Here is a 19,190-nt window from a genome sequence, read left to right as displayed (position 1 = left end):
ACGAACGCAAAGACAGTCAGATTCCTTGATGAATAACAGTCTCAACAGATGACATAATTAAACCACTTTATGGCAAAATTTTTCTTTGGAACACAAATATCCAAGCTCCTGAGGAAAAGGTTTTAAAAAAAATGGTGCAAGTTATTGGTTTATAATACTAATAAAATATAAATTAGATAAAGTTCACCTAGGTATAAATAGAATTGAGAAAATTAGATGTTCTTAACTGACTGTGAACACACACACACACACACAAATCTATAAATGACTGGATAGAATCAGGAGATTAGAGAAAAAGTTTGCAACAGAATTGTCCGTGGTGAAGCAGAAAGAAGACCAAATTTGAATTTGGGGCCATGGGTTCACCTCCAATTCTCCCGTCTGTGCAATCTTGGGCAAGGCTGCTCCCACCCCAGGGCCTCTGCTCCAGCTGGTAAAGCCGATGGTGAACACGGGAGTCAGAAGCTACCAGAAGTCAGAGGCTCTGGGGACCCAGAGTGCCATATGAACAGGCAGCGGCCCCTCTGTCCTGCCCCCGCCCCTCCTCTCCTTCTGGAGCAGGGCAGCCCCTGTCCCAGCCCTAACCCCACCTGCACGTCTGCAGGAAGGTGGACGACCCCGGAGCAAATGCCTGAAGAGGCCCAAGCCCCGCTGTGGGGGGGGGGGGGGCTGCTGAGCGACCCACCAGGCCCTGTCGGGAGGCAGGTGAGGGTCACAGTGGGTCAGAAGGGCCTTCTGAGGAGACGGCCCCTGAGCTGGGAGCTGAGCAACAAGAAGGAACGGGCAGGAAGCCTGAGAGGGGCAGGGACCCTGAGTCCGTGGAGAGGTCTTGGGTGGGCAGGCCGCTGGCACAGGCCGTGCAGGGCCCAGGAAAGAGATGGAGGTGCCTCTTGCCGTGGAAGGCCATGGGCTACACAAAGCAGCCAACAGGGCCGAGCCTCCGGGCCACAGGGCTTGGGCCCCCGGCAGCTGAGGAAGCACTTGGCCAGGATGACTGTGAACGAGCACGGAAGCCCAAAGGTGCTGGTTTCCCACCACGTGCACTGTACAGGCCGAGGGAGGCCAAGCTAAGATGTAGCAGGTGCAGAAATGGAGGCCAAGAGACGCTCAGCTGGAACGTCCACCCCAAGGTCCGGCCACAGGGCTCTCCCTAGGCTCCGTAAGGCCCTCCAAAGCCCCCTTTTGGATTAAGCTAGCTCAAGGTGGGCTGGTCTCCTACGCTGAGAAGAGTCCTCACTCAGCTAGAGGAGACACTGTCATCACTGTCACTCTGTCTGATCCGGGTGGGGTGGGCTGCACCAAAGGCTGTGGTCTGCACTGCCCACCTTAGTCCTCTCCTAACCTTTCAGCTACTGCACAAGAGCCGAGAGCCCGGCAAGCCTGGCCAGCAGGGCTCCCAGCCCCTCCTCGGAGCCAGGGCATTCTCTGTGCTTCCACCCATGGCCCTGCACTTGGCACGATGGGGCTCACCAGCACCCCGTGGGAGTGCCAGCCGGCAAACAGGAGACACCCAGGGGCAGAACAGAAGGGACCGGCAGGGAGCAGAGCCAGCTCCAGGTCTGTGGTCAGCTCTGTTCCCGAAGCTGAAGGGCACAAGGCCCCCGTCATCCTCCAGGGACAGGGGGTGGGTCAGTGCCACCCTTTCCAAGGGGTGCAATCCCTCAAGAGGCAGGACTTGCAAATAAAGCGATTAGAAGATGCCATGTCCTCCTGATCAGCTCCCAACACCTCCAAAAAAGTCCAGGACCTGTGAGAAGAGGCCCGGGGCTTCAGGGAGCAAGTCTTCTAGCACACATGGCCTCAGTCTCTGCTCCCCGTGCTGTGGAATGACCTGCAAGAGACCACACCGTTCCAACGGATTGCAAAACCTCCACGAAGTCAAGGAGACCACAACAAACTCATCTGTCTTTTTTATTGGACTCAATACCCTTCACTACCAATTCCAAGTGTTTTATTTACTATCACATGCTGAAAAATACTAGAGCATTAACAAATTTTATGTAAGATATCAAAATCATGTGCTGTTTCATTACAAAAGTAATCAATGATTAACAAGTATATTTATATGTCAATTCTTCACACATGTACTCTTAAAAAATTGGTGATTTTCTATATTTTTACCAATTAACTTTGACAACTCTGAGGAGGAATGACTAGTGATTAATAAAAACTATACTGAATTTTAACATAAACCTGTAACTTTTTTAATTCTTTTGTAAGTAAAGTGTTACATAATCTATTTGAGAAATACAAGTGAGTATTATTTAGAGCTTGGAAATTTTAACAAGAGCAAGTTACATAAATTCATTGAAACAACTATTTTTGTCGTCTTCTTTCATGAAAATGCAAGTGAAGGAAAGACTAAATGGTTTTATACCAGTGACTTTTTTCTAATATCTTGTCAGGTTTAATACGAAGAGTCTTCAAGTGAATAAGAAATGAACTAAACAAAAACCAAAATCAAAAGGAGAGGCCTGTGCTTATGATTTACAGGAAAGCACGTGGTAGAGCCATTTGCACAGACGAACGATGAGAAACAATCTGACAAGTGCAGTCAGAAGCTGGAGGAACACAGAGCAGGGAAGGCATTCACATGACGTTAGCTATTTCTGCAGAGTCATAAAACAAAATCCATTAACTTTGCCTTTTGTTGTTTTGGTTTTTGGAATGCATTACAAAGTTAACACGGGGCAGGTAATTTAACAAAACACAAACTAAGTATATATTTATGGTATATCCATAATGTTAAATTATTTGAACTCGACCTAAGCCAGGCCATTTGTCACCGTTTAATTTCTTCCTAACTCGTACATTCTCCGACTCCCTTCCTTCTCTGTCCTCTCTCTTCTCTCCCTCTCTCTGTGTCATCTAAACACTCACTCACACACACACACACACACACAAACACACACACACACACACACACACACACACAGAGGACACGGAGCAATGCCCCAATTACTGAAACAAATCTATCCTGAAGGAAGGTCCACAGATAAGAAGGATTTATTGTTTTTAACTTTTGTTCTTGTTTTTAGTTTCAAACTTACATAATATACCAGCTTGATATTTTAGTGGTTATTTTTTTAAACGCAAAGCTGCTCGGGAATGCGGTGATGGTAGTGTGATACAGATGATGACAACCAGTCCTTTGAGCCCTTAACAACTCTCTAAATCAACTGTTGATAAAGCGTCTGCCTCATCTAGAAGGCAATCTTAGGAGGAAGGAAATAATACATTTTTTATTCGAGTTTACAGTTTCTCAGTGGGAAGAGTGGTCCAAAGATTTTTAAAATACATTGACCCTCACTTTCATGATCCCTTAAACATAAATGAAAGTTAAAAATTCATATTTAATAAATATTTATTTAGCACCTATTATGCATCAAGCACTGTTTTAAGCCCTGTCAAAATTTCATTTTCAAACCATCCATAGAAAATTAATGACAGTGAGGGAAATAATCTCTCTTTTCCTGGTTCTTATTTTAATTTTTGGTCCCCCTCTCAGTAAAAGCACAAAAAAAGTCATCAAGGCTTTTTCTTTCAGGGTGTAATCCTTGCTAACATGGTCTGCAATGAAGCACATTATTTTAAATACCCCTTTTCTCTACAGCAGCTATTATTTCTTTATCATGTTACCACCGCGTCGTAGCCCAGGCCCAGCAGATAAACTAAATGGAACTCACTCATTCTCCCTACTGCCAAGTCTTAAGATCAAATGCCCTTTCCAACAAGCAATTTTTTATTTGAGGGATTTTATGGATTTGACTACTCAGATTACATAAAATATGATATCATCTAAGACTTAATTAAATTGTTATTAGCTGTCACACAGCAGTTTTTGTACATGTGATACAATGAAGCCGCCTTAAAGTCAAGTTGCTTTTTGGGAGCGCTGTGGCCATCTTCCCAGGGGACAACCCTAGCAGGGCCATCAAATTCCAGAAGGGCTCTCTAGCAGGAACCTCTAGCAGGGATCCCTAGCAGGGACCTTTAGCAGGGCTCTCTAGCATGGATCTCTAGGAGGGATCCCTAGCGGGGTTCTCTGGCAGGGATCCCTAGCAGGGATCTCTAGGAGGCATCCCTAGCAAGGCTCCCCAGCAGGGATCTCTAGGAGGGATCCCTAGCAGGGTTCTCTAGCAGGGGATCTCTAGCAGGGCTCTCTAGCATGGATCTCTAGGAGGGATACCTAGCAGGGATCTCTAGCAGGGCTCTCTAGCAGGGATCTCTAGGAGGGCTCTCTAGCAGGGATCTCTAGGAGGGATCCCTAGCAGGGATCTCCAGAAGGGATCCCTAGCAAGGCTCCCCAGCAGGGATCTGTAGGAGGGATCCCCAGCAGCGATCTCCAGGAGGGATCCCTAGCAGGGTTCTCTGGCAGGAATCTCTAGCAGGGCTCTCTAGGAGGGATCCCTAACAGGGCTCTCTAGCACAGGGCTCCCTAGCAGGGATCTCTAGGAGGGATCCCTAGCAGGGCTCTCTAGCAGGGCTCTCTAGCAGGGCTCCCTAGAAGGGATCTCTAGGAGGGACCCCTAGCAGGGATCTCTAGGAGGGAACTCTAGCAGGGATCTCTAGCAGGGCTCTCTAGCAGGGATCTTTACGAGGGATGCCTAGCAAGGCTCCCCAGCAGGGATCTCTAGGAGGGATCTCTAGCAGGGTTCTCTGGCAGGGATCTCTTGCAGGGTTCTCTGGCAGGGATCCCTAGCAGGGATCTCTGGCAGGGATCTCTAGGAGGCATGCCTAGCAAGGCTCCCCAGCAGGGATCTCTAGGAGGGATCCCTAGCAGGGTTCTCTAGCAGGAATCTCTATCAGGGCTCTCTAGGAGGGATCTCTAGCAGGGATCCCTAGCAGGGATCTCTAGCAGGACTCTCTAGCAGGGATCTCTAGGGGGGCTCTCTAGTAGGGATCTCTAGGAGGGATCCCTAGCAGAGATCTCTAGCAGGAATCTCTAGCAGGGATCCTTAGCAGGTATCTCTGGCAGGGCTCTCTAGGAGGGATCCCTAGCAGGGCTCTCTAGCACAGGGCTCCCTAGCAGGGATCTCTAGCAGGGCTCTCTATCAGGGCTCCCTAGAACAGATCTGTAGGAGGGACCCCTAGCAGGAATCTCTAGGAGGGAACTCCAGCAGAGATCTCTAGGAGGGAACTCTAGCAGGGCTCTCTAGCAGGGATCTCTAGGAGGGATCCCTAGCAGGGTTCTCTGGCAGGGATCTCTAGCAGGGCTCTCTAGCAGGGATCTCTAGGAGGGCTCTCTAGCAGGGATCTCTAGGAAGGATCTCCAGGGATCCCTGGCAGGGCTCTATTCCCAGCCTGAACAGCTCTCCTCCTGGCTGCCGATGGCCTATAAACAGGGCCAGTGGCCTAGCCCACTAAGCCCGCTCCCCCCATGCCCTCCTGCTGCCTCCCCTCTGCCATCTCCTCCCCAGAAGGCTCTTCAAAAGATGGGAGTCGCCCTGTTACCACTTCACCGTTCCCCTCCCTCAGGCAGCCTGCCCCAAAGCTGGGAAGGCCCCTGCACCTGCCCTGACTCCCAACTCTCAGCACCTTCCAAAGCAGATGGAGGCACAAAGATGTCTCCTCTAGGTGCCTTCGCAGCCTCCCAGACCTCCCAGACTAAGTGGAAAGTTCTCCAGGGTCAAGGATGGGAACAGGAGCACAGGCCACACCAATGCAAGGCCAAGGCTGGGCCATTGCTCCCCACAAGCCCACTGGCTTCTGATGCTCCAGCAGCCTTCCACATGCATGCACATGCATGTGAGCACATGCACACATGCCCACACATCCACATGCACACACACATGCACATCCACACACACAAACATGCACACTTTCACACACATGCACTCACATCTACACACAAACATGCAAACATGCACATGTGCACATACACCCACACACACACAAACCTGTGCACATGCATACCTGCACAGACATCTTCATGCACACACATGCATGCACATGTGCATACACAAACATGCACACAGGTACATGTGCACACACATCCACATGCACACACATCCACGTGCACACACACACGCACAAGGGCACACACATCCACACATGCATGCACATATACATACAAACATGCACACATGCACACACACATGTGCAAAATCACACACACATTCCTAACCACATTCTCTCTGAATTGTCTATTTTCCTGTTTTTAAAATTGCACTGTAACCCTTACCTGAAAAGAGCCATAGTTTTGTCTTTGCAGAACAAGGGTTGGCACAGAAAAAAACAGTTAGCCAATGTTTGTGGAAAGAAATAATTCTTAGGAGAGATCAACTTTGCCATCACTATCAACTTAATGGCAGGTTACTCACAGTCTAAATCAGCCATCCCTGTCTTTCTGCAATAACCGGACAGAGTCACTTTCTCCCCTTTACAGGCTAATCCACTGGGATAATTTGGATACTCTGAAAAGCAGGGTTAGCTCCTGATGGTGCCAGCAAAGGCTGTGTTACTAGGCAAGTGTCACAACGGCACTCGCACAGCCGACATGGAGAGCACAGGACCTGCTCATTTCTTGTCAGTGCCCCCTCCTTCTCCTCAGCTATCCTCTCCCCACCCTCCATCCAGGGTGCTGGGTCCTCTGCCTCTGCTAACCCCTGCCCATTCCCACACACTTGCACGCTTAGGCACACCCACCCACCCACACACGCATGCTCAGGCACACATGTGCAGCCAAGCATGTACATCCATGCACATGCTCACATACACACATGCACACGCTCACATACACACATGCACATGCTCACACATGCACACACTCAGGTACACACCCATGCACAGCTGCATGCTCAGGCACACATGTGCAGCCAAGCATGAACATCCATGCACACGCTCACACACACACATGCACACGCTCAGGTACACACCCATGCACAGTCCATGTGAATGCTCACACACACACCCACATACACAAATGCTCACACACATATACAAACACCCACACCAAGAGGCACAGGCTCATGCATGCACATATGCACACACACCCACACACATGCATTCATGCACGCACATCCACTCACATGTGCACACACACCTCCACAAGCCCCTCCACATGCACACACACAAGCCCATCCTCTAAGTGACTTCCTGTCACCTGGGCCTAACCAGGACCTGCTCGGGCCTCCTTCCCCTGCAGGCCGAGACCTAGAGCTTTCTGTGTCCCCCCCACTCCACCCCCAACACAGTCTCTTCTCAGGCTCCAAACAGAAAGGATATTAACCACGATGGGGGCATCCACTGAGTCTTGTTATGATATCTGCATTTTCCAAGACACCGAAACCAGAGCAAGTGAGCACCTCTCCAATGCCAGTGACACGCTGCGAGGGAGCAAGAGCACTCACGCCTCGCTGGAAAGCCCCGTGTCCCTGCCCTGCGGAGCACCGGCCTGGATGACGGTCCACGCCACGGGCCTCCTCCAGCTGCGGAAGATGTGCTGAGCACGAAATGCACAGGAAATTCTGGGTTTTTAACACTTTTTATTCCTTTCCTACTTTGACGTTGCCTACCTGCCCTTCGCTGATGGAACCTTAGAGCAGCATCTTCCTCCCAGGCACCTGCTGCTCAGCTTCTCAGATACCTTCACCGAGGCACAAGGATCTCACCGGGTGTCTTTATAAAGACACCACCACTGTCCACAGACAAGGTGACCCCTGGTCCAGGTGCTTTGTGACCTCCTCCTCCAACGGCAACAGCGTATTCATCTCGAGAACCAAGTACGTCAACAAGGTCAACGTGTTATTTTCCTGCCTCAATGCTGATGACCCAGCAGAAGTTTGGTTTGTGCCATTGGCCCCTGCCAGGAAGAGGACACTTCCTGGGAGACTCCTCCCTCCAAGAAAGACATCAAATTAAACACATTGAAAGATGAGAAAAATAAGACCCAAGGAATTTGATATGTAAAAGGAGATGGAGACAAAAGTTACTTAAGCAAAGCAACAGGGAAGAACCTATTATAGTCACCAAATTTGACTCATCTGAAGAATGTCCCCTGATGGCTGAGATTTGAGTTATTTTAATGGCCACTGAAGGAGATTACACTTTGCCAAATGAATGTATTCAGCAAATTCATTTAACAACTATTTATTGAGTGTATTCCCATACCAAGCACTAGGAGAATTGCGAAGAAACAAAAAAGAGAAGGAAAACAAGTACAGTCCCTGCCTGCACAGAGCTTATAGTTTAGTGCGGGAAACAGTCATCTACCAAATAATTATGTGACTATCAATATATTTGAAAACTTGTCCAAGTCTCATTCAGTGGCAACTAACAAATTCCAACTCAAAACTGGAACTTCCTGGTTTATGCTGTCGGCAAGTCCAGGATTGTTTATAGAGAGCATTAGAAGTATACACTCCCAATGCAACAATCCTAAAAGGAAAAGAAAAAGAGCTTCTCTCTTCCAGAGCATGTGTCTGTCATCAAGGGAAAACCTAATTGGCCTGAGGTACAAGACGTCTGAGCTCTATAAGGAAAGCTCCAGAGAACAACCGACTCAGGGAGAGGAATTTCCTCAGTGACCAGGGGTGCTGTTTCTAGAAGAAGGGGAATGAGACACTGGGCAGATAAAAGTGTCAGATCCACCCCATGGAATTAGTAAGGGAGCTGCGAAGAACACTGGAGAATGTTGCAAAAAAGACGGTATGTAAACCAATCAACCAAACAGTAAATAAGCAGATAAAGAAAAGAGTGAGAAAAGTGTGTTTTGAGAACAATAAAAACATGCTGTTGAGTGCCGGATGCATGCTTACCAAAACTGATGTGAACTTGAGCAACCTCGAAAAGAGTTCATGCACATCCTTGTGTGCACACTAATGGATATATTAAAATTTTACACTGAAAAATTTTGCAAAGTCTGCCCCATTATCTGTATCTGAAAATCTTTCAAATATCAAATCCCAGTGGGTATCTTCCAGTTTGTAACTTTAACTTGGAGTGACCTGGAAAGCTGTTTTTGCAAATTTCATGGCTCCATCTCTGAATTCTATTCTATTTATTGTACATCTATTTTTTTAAGTCTGGCATTCTCTCCAGGGACTCAAATTTACCAATTTTATGATTTTATCAGACAATTCAAGTTGCTGCATTATAAATCACTGCAGAGTAATAAAATCTTATCCCTTAATGGCTTTTGAAAGATCATTCAAATTTATAAAGTTCAGAAACTTTAAAAACTGCTTTTAATAAGAATACTTAAAGTAACCTTTCTTGGTTCTTCCTGTTTAGAAAATGACTTGCTCATTTGTAAACCATCACTTGTGAGTGAGTTCTTCATTCTTCACAAATGTATATCCCAAGCTAAGCATCTGACAAATTCCCCACCATGATTTTGAAATTTTGCCCATAGAAATACACATTAGTAAGGTATAAGCTGAATTCTGATAAATCTGAAAAAAATCCAAAGTTCGCACATACAAAGTGGCATTCTAATGATATCTGGTCAATTGTCATGTTTAAGGTTGACCAGGTGGCCCCACCGCTGGCAGCCACCTTTGGGTGCAGGTGCAGCAGCTCTGCCCACTCACGACCCGTGATGCCACCAGAGCAGGGTGCAGGGGCCTCGGCGAGATCCCTACCTCAGCCGCCGTGCTGGGGATAAACAGACAAACACTTCAACTTGATCAGTCAGACCAAATACCCAGTCTAAGCTGAGGCCTCAAGGACAAAAAGGGGGCTGTCACCTGCCAAGTTTCAAGGGAGAGTCCCGGGCGCTGGAGGAGGAAGGAAGCGGGCCCACCTACCTGGGCTGTGGACCCCGGGAGCCCATGATGGAAAGCCCCAGGAGCGTTCCCAACCCAGTAACAACGAGGCCAAACTCGCCCCTCAGGAAGCTCCCTCTGACTTTGGAATAAAGAACGGTTTCCGGAAGAAGCATTTTGGAGGCAAGGATGGGAAGCCGCTGAAACAACTGGGCTGGGAAGGATGGTGGTCAGCTGCAGCCAGGAGCCCTGGAGTGGACTGGAAAAAGCAGTGTGAAGTCAGACTCCAGGCCTTAGTTTAAAAAAAAAAGTCCACTCCTTACTGGCCGCACCTATTTGACAAACCTCTCCTCTTAAAACAGCTTGTCAAAACTGAGATTGCACAAATCTGGCTGCCTGCAAAGAAGTGTTTTGCAATGTCCAGACACAGAGACCACCATCTGCGGATTGACTTTGAATCATGCTTGTTTTTAAAAATATCCGAAATGAACAACAGATGTTGAGAAGATAAGGGAGTCTAAATAACAAAGAAATAAAACAGGCCGCCTGGCTTGTCTATTTGCTCCTGATGAAACATGCCCAGAGGTGGACGCAGGAGTTCAGAGCAGCGGGCAGCCAGAAAAGCTCGATGTTGACGACAGGTCAGGATTGTCAAGCACAGCAAACTGCAGACCTCTAATTTATAAATGCCTGCTGTCTAAATAGCATAATAAATCTATTATCTTTAGAAAGCCAGCAATTTGTGAGGTGTACTCTCCTTCAAAGTAAATCTCTCCTGGGACTGGCATTAATTAGCTAAACAGCAAACGGGGGCTTTCGCCTTCTCACAGAGCTCCTTCCTCAGAAGGAGTAAAGCAAAGTCTTGCCTGGAAGTAAGTGCTAGGCAAGGGCAGAGAAGCTGGCTGACAGGGGCACCGCCAGAGTGAGCGCCAGGTGACAGGAACCTAGCCCTACAGAGTCTTCAGTAAACCTGAAAAAGTTCTTCTACAATGTCTACGGACGAGCCCAGAAGCTTCCAGAACGGCCTGGGCACTTCTGCAGGTCGACAGGCAGGACAGGTCTCACTGCTCCGACAGAAAGACGTAGTATAAACCTGCCTTAATTAGGGCAGTGGGATACTGGTACAGGGAAAGTAAAGGGAGTTGTTTTGCTTTGTTTCCTTTATCTTTGAAATACTTTATCTTGGAAGACCTAGTAGGACTTAATCTTCTATGGCTGGACCTTCACAAACCCAGTAATCCATGACGTCTAACTAAACGTGTGCTGAGGTAGCTCGAGGATGCTCGTACCACCAGGCTCCACACAGCAGTGAATAGCCATTGATGGGAGAGTGGAGCAATCAATTGCGAGAGAATAAGGACCAACATAAGTACGTGTAACTGCTAACAACAGAACAGCGAAAAATATGAATTATTACACAATTCAGCCTCAAGCAAAATTGTTTGACAACATAGCCATCAGTATATTTCGCAAGTCTTCCATATTAACACATTTATTCTGATATTTCCCAATTTCCTGTATCTTCTGATGCTTACCATACTGCAGGTCAAATAAAAAGCTTTGATAAAATGCATTTCATTTGAATAAAAGATAGACACCATTTTAAAATCCTTTTATGTAGCATTTTAAAATCCAAGCTATGAATCAATACAGATACAAATATACAGTATGCAAGATATAAAATACCCTAGAGTGGTAAAAAGCATATAAAAACAAAACACAGTGCAGTATGTTTGTAATACAACAAGGTTATTTTAAAATTAAAATCTGAAATGGCATTTTTCCACCTTATGAGTTGACTTCATTTTCATAGGGCATTTAATTTTCGGAGGCATTAAAATATTCTTTGAAGCCTTGTTGTATGACAAAAAAACTCAAATGACCCTCCCTACCCCCACTTCCATATAAAACAAAAACCAAAGAACAAAAACAAAAATACACAGTGATATGATGTTCAATTTTGTTTTTAGAAATTAGCAAATTGTAAATAATTGCAACAAAAATTTCCAAAAACAGATGTAAAATATCATGTGAATTCGCAATTAGCAACATAAAATTTGCAAGATTGCCTAAAAAATGGCCAAACCACAAAATAAAAATTCAAAGTCGTATCTTCCCAGGACCTATACAAACAGTACACAGACCTATATAAATAGTACAATAGTAAATACAAATAGCTAATAACAGAAGATAATAATTCTTGAATGAATTATATAGATGTAGCAAACACCTTTTTGTTTAAGCCAACAAATTCAGCAGAAAGTTCCTTGAAATAGCAGGAATTCACATGCACTGAAAGTGAGAGTCCGTACACACAAAATCATTTTTCATTCACTTTTTCAAGAATATTTTGCAATGCAGAGTCCACCGAGATAGTTTATGTACGGACCTTTCTCGATGTACTAAAGAACGCAGGCAGCCAAAAGATGTTAGAGCGGGCCGTGGACCTGCTCCCAGCCTCGGCTGCCGTAAGGCCCGTGGGCCCTTTCAACCAGCACACAAACCCAGCACACCAGTTCAGTAATCAGATGCACTGGGTCAGTGGTAGCTACAGTACAAAGTCTTTCTTGGAGGGAACTGAGCCGATACGTGCAACATAACATAGTACAATGAACTGACAAGGCAATTTCACAAGTCGAACATCATTACTATCTGTGAATTTGACATTCTAAAATGATAAATTCTGCCTATTTTAATTTCCTTTTCAGATTTAGTGAAATAAATAATTTATTATATGTTTAAATTATGGTTTTGGAGAGAAAAAGCTGGAAGCAGCTACTACAAACAGATACATAGTCACACTGAAGAATATCACTGTCACCCAAACAACATGATACTGCATTGAACATTCCACGTTCCACCTGGTCCAAAAAACACATATTCCCAATGTAGATGCACCAGGGTGCACTTGCCAAGCCTCACACCTAAGCAGAATGTATCAGGGTTAGACTTCTCCCATCACTGAAGACCCTCAAGAAGATGTGGAACGTTGACTTTTAAATAGTCTGATTTTTATGCATTTTATCCACAGGGCAAAATTCTTCACACTCTTCCTACACTCTCAAAGCCCCAGTGAGCTGCACACCTGACCTATAGGATAAGACCTTAGATAATAGGGTTTCTGGAGAAAAATTCCAATTAATGAGTGAAAAATAATGAGCTTCCAGGGATGGGGGGAGAGGAGGTAACAGGTAATGAGATTCCAGAAAACCAGACTGGAATCGTGTGCATCTGTCTGTGTGACTCCGTCACCCACTCTGGGCCGGAAGCGGGAACAGTGAGGACAGCACCTGTTGACATGGAGGGTAAAGGAGGACCACGAGGGCTTGTATCTGTGCCAGTGGCCTCTGCAGGAGGGACTGGAAGTTAGGATTTCGATTTCGAGTCAGGTCACCCAGCGCCCAACCCCACGTTCAAATCTGCCACCTTCAACAGGTCATTCGTATTCGAATGCCAGACAGTCCCCTGGCAAGACGTGTCATTCAATTCAAATCTGCAAATCTACACCATTCTTCCCATTCTTGGCGTCTTTTTAATTAAAGAGAGGAAAACAGAAACAGAAAGAAATGTAACCTGTTCAGTGTCTGCTCACAACCCACGAGAACTGCCCTAAACTCTCTGCCATCTCTTCTCAGATATTATTATCTTAATTTGGCCAAGCAATATATGATACAATTAATCATGGGGGAAACTGTCCTAAAAGACACCCCATACGTGCCCCTGGGGGCAGGGTGGTGAGGGAGAGCATCTCACCAAACCTCAGGAGAAGACCTGTCAGAAAGGACCCCGGACAGGGGTCATTAAATCTTTAGGAAAAAGCTCACAATCAAACCAAAGCACTGGAATTGGTCAGGCAAAGAGAAAACCGACAAGCCATTCATCAATACCTTGTGTGCAGTGGTGACTGCATTTCATTTATTCATTTCTCATCTCTGAAACAAACGCAAGATAAGGTCTTAAGTGAGAAAAGCTGGACAAAGGAGAAAGAGGTAGGAAAGATAAGATGAGGGCACAGGTAAGCCGGGACAGAAATCAGAGGCCAGAAGCCTTGCTTGCTCGTGGGGGTGGGCTGTGCAATGTGTTCTGAAGTTTCCAGAAACTAAACTTTAAAAGGCAACACGTCTGGTCATGACACATACTGTTCAGCTCACGGATAGAATGACTCTGTTACTGGGAGATGGGAGAATTCTCTCTCTGGGCTACCAGGGCACACACACATACTGTACTTTAAGATACACAATTAAGAACAAAAATGGATCAGAAACCAGTACAGCAGAATGGTGGCATGTATTCTTGGAAAGTTCCATCAACTACCAGAAGTTTAAAGGTGAACCCCATCTGCCAAGACTTTAGGACCCTGTGGCGGGCCCTGGCTCCTATGGTCTGGTTTTAAACAGTTACTCTCTGAAGCCAGTCTCTACATTCCTTTCCATCTTATCGATGGAAAAGTCATACATAGAGTCACGGGTATCCACACATCCCCCAGGGTGACAGCCAAGTCCAGGTAAATTCCACCCAGCCCATGTCAGATCAACAGCCACCTACTGCTTACTTGCGGGGAGATGCCACAGGGAGCTCGGGGGGAGTGACAGGGTCCCTCACCTCAGGAGCTTGTGGTCTCACGTGCCAAATGCGAGACAAGACCCCGTAATATCACACAGAAATGAGCAGGTGCCTCAGAGAAGGCCTGGAGAGCTCGGAGGGATCCAGGCTCACCTCCACTGGACAGGGCGTCACCTGAGATAAGCCTGGAAGGCCAAGGGGAAGGTGGCCAGATGGAGGTGCAACTGGGGAAGTTGAGACAGGAGGAGTGGGGAAGAGGTGGCCGCTCCTGGCACACACGCCGGGAGCATCCGGGCCCTCGTTTGGTGTGAACACAAGGAACGGGCAGCTGGACAGGCGAGGAGGATGACGCCACGAAGCAAAGGTCTTGAAAAGGTCAAGGTGAAGAGACCGCCTTTAATGTGGGAGGGAAATGGCTGAGGCCTGCAGAGCTGGGGACCACAACGGTTGAAATGCATTCGTCTGTTTGAAACATACTGCTTCTGCACTAGGAGACACCTTTTGGAAAGAAAACAAAACTGAGACAAAACCAACTGAAAAGAATTCATATTCCAAATCTCTGCCCAAGGATATCTGATCCTTGCAGAGATGTAACCTGCTTGGGGGAAATTGGAATCATCCATTTCCAAGTTTTATTTAAGCACACTTTCCCTGCAAAGGGTCTCTTTCTGAAGCTCAAACTTCAACCAATATGTACATTGTACTAATTATAACAACTCCAAACCGCTATACAGATATCCATGAACTAAAAACGTTATCCTCTGATATAAATTTTCAAGTCCCAACACTTACTCAACCTCAGACTTCAATTTTTATTTATTCTCTAAAGGAAAAGGACTCATATTTTGCACTTTTAAAAGTTTTGTATGCAGTCACAAGCCGTACATGGATTGAAAAAAAAAAACCTTACCCTGTCATTTGTCCTACAATCTGACCCATGTGTCTTCTATAGGGAAAAGTCACATGAATTAACCCTGTTACAATCCTTTGCTCAAGATATATATTTAACAATTAGAAGTCTGACAACTACTGGCAGAATGTGTCAAAGAGACATTCATAAAAAAAGTCCATAAAAGTTAGTAAATATTTCAAATGAAGTTTCTGAATGTCAATGAAAGCAGAAAATAACAGAAAACAGTATCCAGTCAGAGAAGGAAAACCAAAACAAGCATAAATGATCTGCTACATAAATACATAAACCACTTGTATCTAGAATTTAGCAATATTAGAAAGCTTAGAAAATGAAAACTCCTCATGACCCTAAACACTTCTGCTCTCTATCTAGTGATAATGGGTCTTTTGTTACATTAAGTCACATTAAAGAATAATGATCAGGCCAAAATTTGCTAACATAGTTTAGGCTTCTTTTCCTCATTCGAATGTTAGAATTGTTTAAGACATTAATACCTTTTCATCTTTAGGAATTGCTACTAAACTATTTTTCAGTCAGTGAAGTTACATAGGTAAATGCAGAAAAATGCAGACATGATTTTGAATTCATGAAATTTAGAGTTATTCTAAGCTTGTTTTTCTCTAAATACTGGTGCTCAGACAACACTCGTTAGCATGGGCAAGCACTTTTCAGTTATGCACAAGTTTACATTTAACTTTAAAAACAGACTCATTACGTAAGAAAGAATTTTTAATCATAAAAGGGATATTTTTAATTTCTTGGAAATTCTACAATAATTTGTTAATAATCTCTAAAAATGATGCAAAGAAGGTATTTTTTTTTCCACTAGACTTTTTTCACCACAACATGTATTCAAAGTATGGTTCTTTACATATAGGAGGTGCTATATATATCTTGAATGAATTAAAACTTGGTTGATTAACACCAACAAATATCTACAAATATATATAATTGATTATTTTAAAATGTCACCCATTTATAGACAGTAAGGTGATATCTTGAACAAGTAAGTATCTGACATAGGAAAAACAAAATATTGCCCATAAAGAATCCAAGAGATTTGGGAAAGAATGGAAGGAATAAAAGAAATTAGCAGTTTCTCTGCCCTCTGGTGGCAGTGACGCTAACTGCAGCACTTGGTAAAGTAATGCATAATGAAATGCCCCTGTTACGAAATCAGACTTCTTTTTCCTGTGCCAAAATGACTGTAACAAAAATCCTGACCGCTACATGCCAAATTTCAAGACTTTGGAAGTTTTGCTTTTAATTTCCCATATTGACTTTCAGATAGACGGTTTCACAAAGAAAATTCTATTTCCATTTTCAGTTTCATTTTATTGCATTTTATATATTCAGTAGGTTAACCCTTTAAATCCATGTTTTCTGCATAAAACTATATAGACTGATGTCTCCGAATAGGCTGCTTCAGTTTGCAAGAAAGTCTCCAAATATCTGCAAGAATTTTAGAACTATTCGTTTTTTACTTAATCCTACAAGCAAATGTATTTCTAGAGCAGAAATATTGCAATAATCCAAAATGCTGGGCATTTCTTTGCTGGATAATCTGGTATTTTATTTTCAGTCAATTCTGAGAATAGAATGAATTTCATCCTAAATCTGAGAACTCAGAGTTGTAAATATATTGTATATGTATTATTTTCCAGTGACATAATACTCGCTTTAAAAGTTGAGAAAAATAATAAACATTTGCTGACCTTTTATATTTTACTATAAATGCATTTCTGATGCCAAAGAAGTTTTGAAACAAGCAACTTGGGATGAGTTTTGACTCACACCCTCCTCTAAACTCCCTTGTGAGAAGTAAACTGCTTTCTTTACGCATTGATTTATTTCATGAATAAGCCTATGCAAATTGCTCTCACACCTTTGTTAATAAATACGTTGCTTCCCATCCTCGTAAAAATTATTATTTTTTAACCAATGAAATGCGTCAGGGAAATGAACAGAAGGCATAGTCTACAGCCATCAATTACACGTACTCAGCAACAGCCTATGTCCATTTTTGCAGAATAATCATAAGGAAAAGACAAGTAAATTTGCATTTAATTCTCAGTGTTGGCGTTGCTTTTTTTTTTTTGCCCCACTCTCCGGAACCCACACACCTTGCTCATAAATACAGGAGGGCAGCATCAGCCCCTTTGCTTTCTCCGTAAGAATTTAGACCGGGGACAGCAGGCTTTGGGCTGGTTCTAGGTCTCCGCTTGGTAATGCTCCTTCAAGCCCTTCCTCCAAGACTCACCTAACCTGGGAACCCAGGTGACCTCCCAGCCCCTTCCAGCTGCCACTCTTCGGTTTGGGGGTTGGGAAATCATGCATGGTTTCTGAAGACGCATCCCTCATAAGGATTCACACACACACACACACACACACACACACACACACACACACACACACCCGCACGCACACCTTGATTATCGTACCCAGAAAGTTTCCCTTTCTTTCTCTTTTCCCTCCAAGCGTTTTTGGCTCATTTCGTCTCCTTCTTAAGTCTACCCGAGTCCCCAGATGTCGGCCGGACTCTCTCTACCTGCTTCTCACTTGCCTCCCCGAGGGCGGACGAGGTCCCGGGCGCGGTTCCCCCGGGAGGGCGCACCTGGCCGCAGCGGCCGCCGGGGAACGCAGACCTGGGCCGCCGGGGCCACCCCGGGCCCGGGGAGGGAGCTCGGTCGCTCGGGCCCGAGGGCCACACCGGCCCGGGAGGGACCGCGGAGCGAGGGCAGGTCTCCGAGCCGCGCCCGCCCCATCGCGGCCACCCCGTGCTCTCCCCGGCGCCCCTGCCGCGCCCACCCGCCCCACTCGCAGACGGTGATCCAGGGCCAGCGGGGAGCGGGGTGAGGTGGGGAAAGAGGGGGTCCTGGCGAGCGAGAGGGAGACCCGCGTCCCCCGACGCGGGCTCCAGGCCTGGCGCGCCCCCGCCCCGTGTGTCCGCGCCGCGGAGCTGCGGGAGAGGCCGGCGAGGGGCAGCCCCGACCAGGTGTCCCCGGAGGGAGGTGTCCGTCCCACCACCCGCTCCGGACGGGCGTCCGAACCCTCCAGGCACCCCAAGCCCCGCCGCCCTGTCGGGAGCCCAAGTGTCCCCGGAACGCCCCCGCGCCAACTTTCCCGCGGGCGGCGTCCGACCGCGCGCTTACCGTGGGGCGACCCGCCGGGCTCCGCGCCGGCCAGCTGACAGCGGTCCAGGAGCAAGTGGCACAGGAGCAGCACGCCGGCCGCGGCCACCTCGGCCCGCGGGAGCCGCGCCATGCCGCGCCCGGCTCTCCCCGAGGCCGCCCCCGGGCCGGGGCCGCCGCGCTCAGGACCCCCGCGTCCCCCGCCGCCCGGGTCCGGACGCCCGGCTCCCGGCTCCCAGCTCTCGGCGCCGCCCGGCAGCGCCACCCGGGGCCGCCCCGGGACTCGAGCCCGCGCCGCCGCGCAGCTGCCGGAGCTCCGCTCGCTCGGCCGGCGCCGGCGCCTCGGGCCGCGGCCGCGAACTTTCCTGGCGCGGGCGGGTCCGGGCGCCGCTCCGCCGAGTTCCCCGCGGGGCCTCCCGCGGCCGGGGGCGCGCGGCGCAGTCCCAGGTCCCGGGCGTTTCGTGGCCCAAGGAAGAGGAGGGAGGAGGAAGCGCGGCAGAGTCGGGCAGGCCGCGGGGCGAGTTCCCGCTGGCGTCGGGAGGTGGCCCGGCCCCGCCGCGCGCCCCGCTCCGCACTTCGGGGGTGCAGGCGGCTCGCACTGTGCGGGCTCGGCCCGGGCGCCCGGCTCCCCGCGCCCGCGCCCTCCTCCCGGCGCCTTCCCCTCCTCCGCGCCTCCGCCCTCCTCCCCGCGCCCTCCTCCCTCCTCCCTCCCCAACTCCCTCCTCTCCCCCACCCTGCGCCCCGCTCCCCCCTCCCGCCTCCTCCCTCCACCTCCTCCTTGCGCCTTCTCCACCCTCCTCCCTCTCCAACTCCCTCCCCCCTCCCCCCTCCCCACCGCCCTGCTTCCTCCTCCCGTCTCCGTCCCCCCTCCCGCTC

The 19,190-nt window shown here is 47.5% G+C and overlaps 1 protein-coding gene across 1 annotated transcript in view; it reads right to left on the bottom strand.

Moving 5' to 3' along the window:
• The window catches only part of PLXDC2 (plexin domain containing 2), a 391,835-nt gene extending 372,851 nt beyond the window's left edge, over positions 1–18,984 (bottom strand). Inside the window, exon 1 of the mRNA XM_037837678.1 lies at positions 18,336–18,984. Coding sequence (XP_037693606.1) covers positions 18,336–18,447 — 112 coding nt within the window. The 5' untranslated portion in view covers positions 18,448–18,984. The remainder of the gene's footprint in view (positions 1–18,335) is intronic.
• Positions 18,985–19,190: the final 206 nt, after the last annotated feature.

The sequence above is a fragment of the Choloepus didactylus genome, chromosome 5 (genome assembly GCF_015220235.1).
Source record: "Choloepus didactylus isolate mChoDid1 chromosome 5, mChoDid1.pri, whole genome shotgun sequence".
NCBI lineage: Eukaryota > Metazoa > Chordata > Mammalia > Pilosa > Megalonychidae > Choloepus > Choloepus didactylus.
Note: the sequence above shows the minus strand (reverse complement) of the source record. Positions and strands in the feature narration are given on the sequence as shown.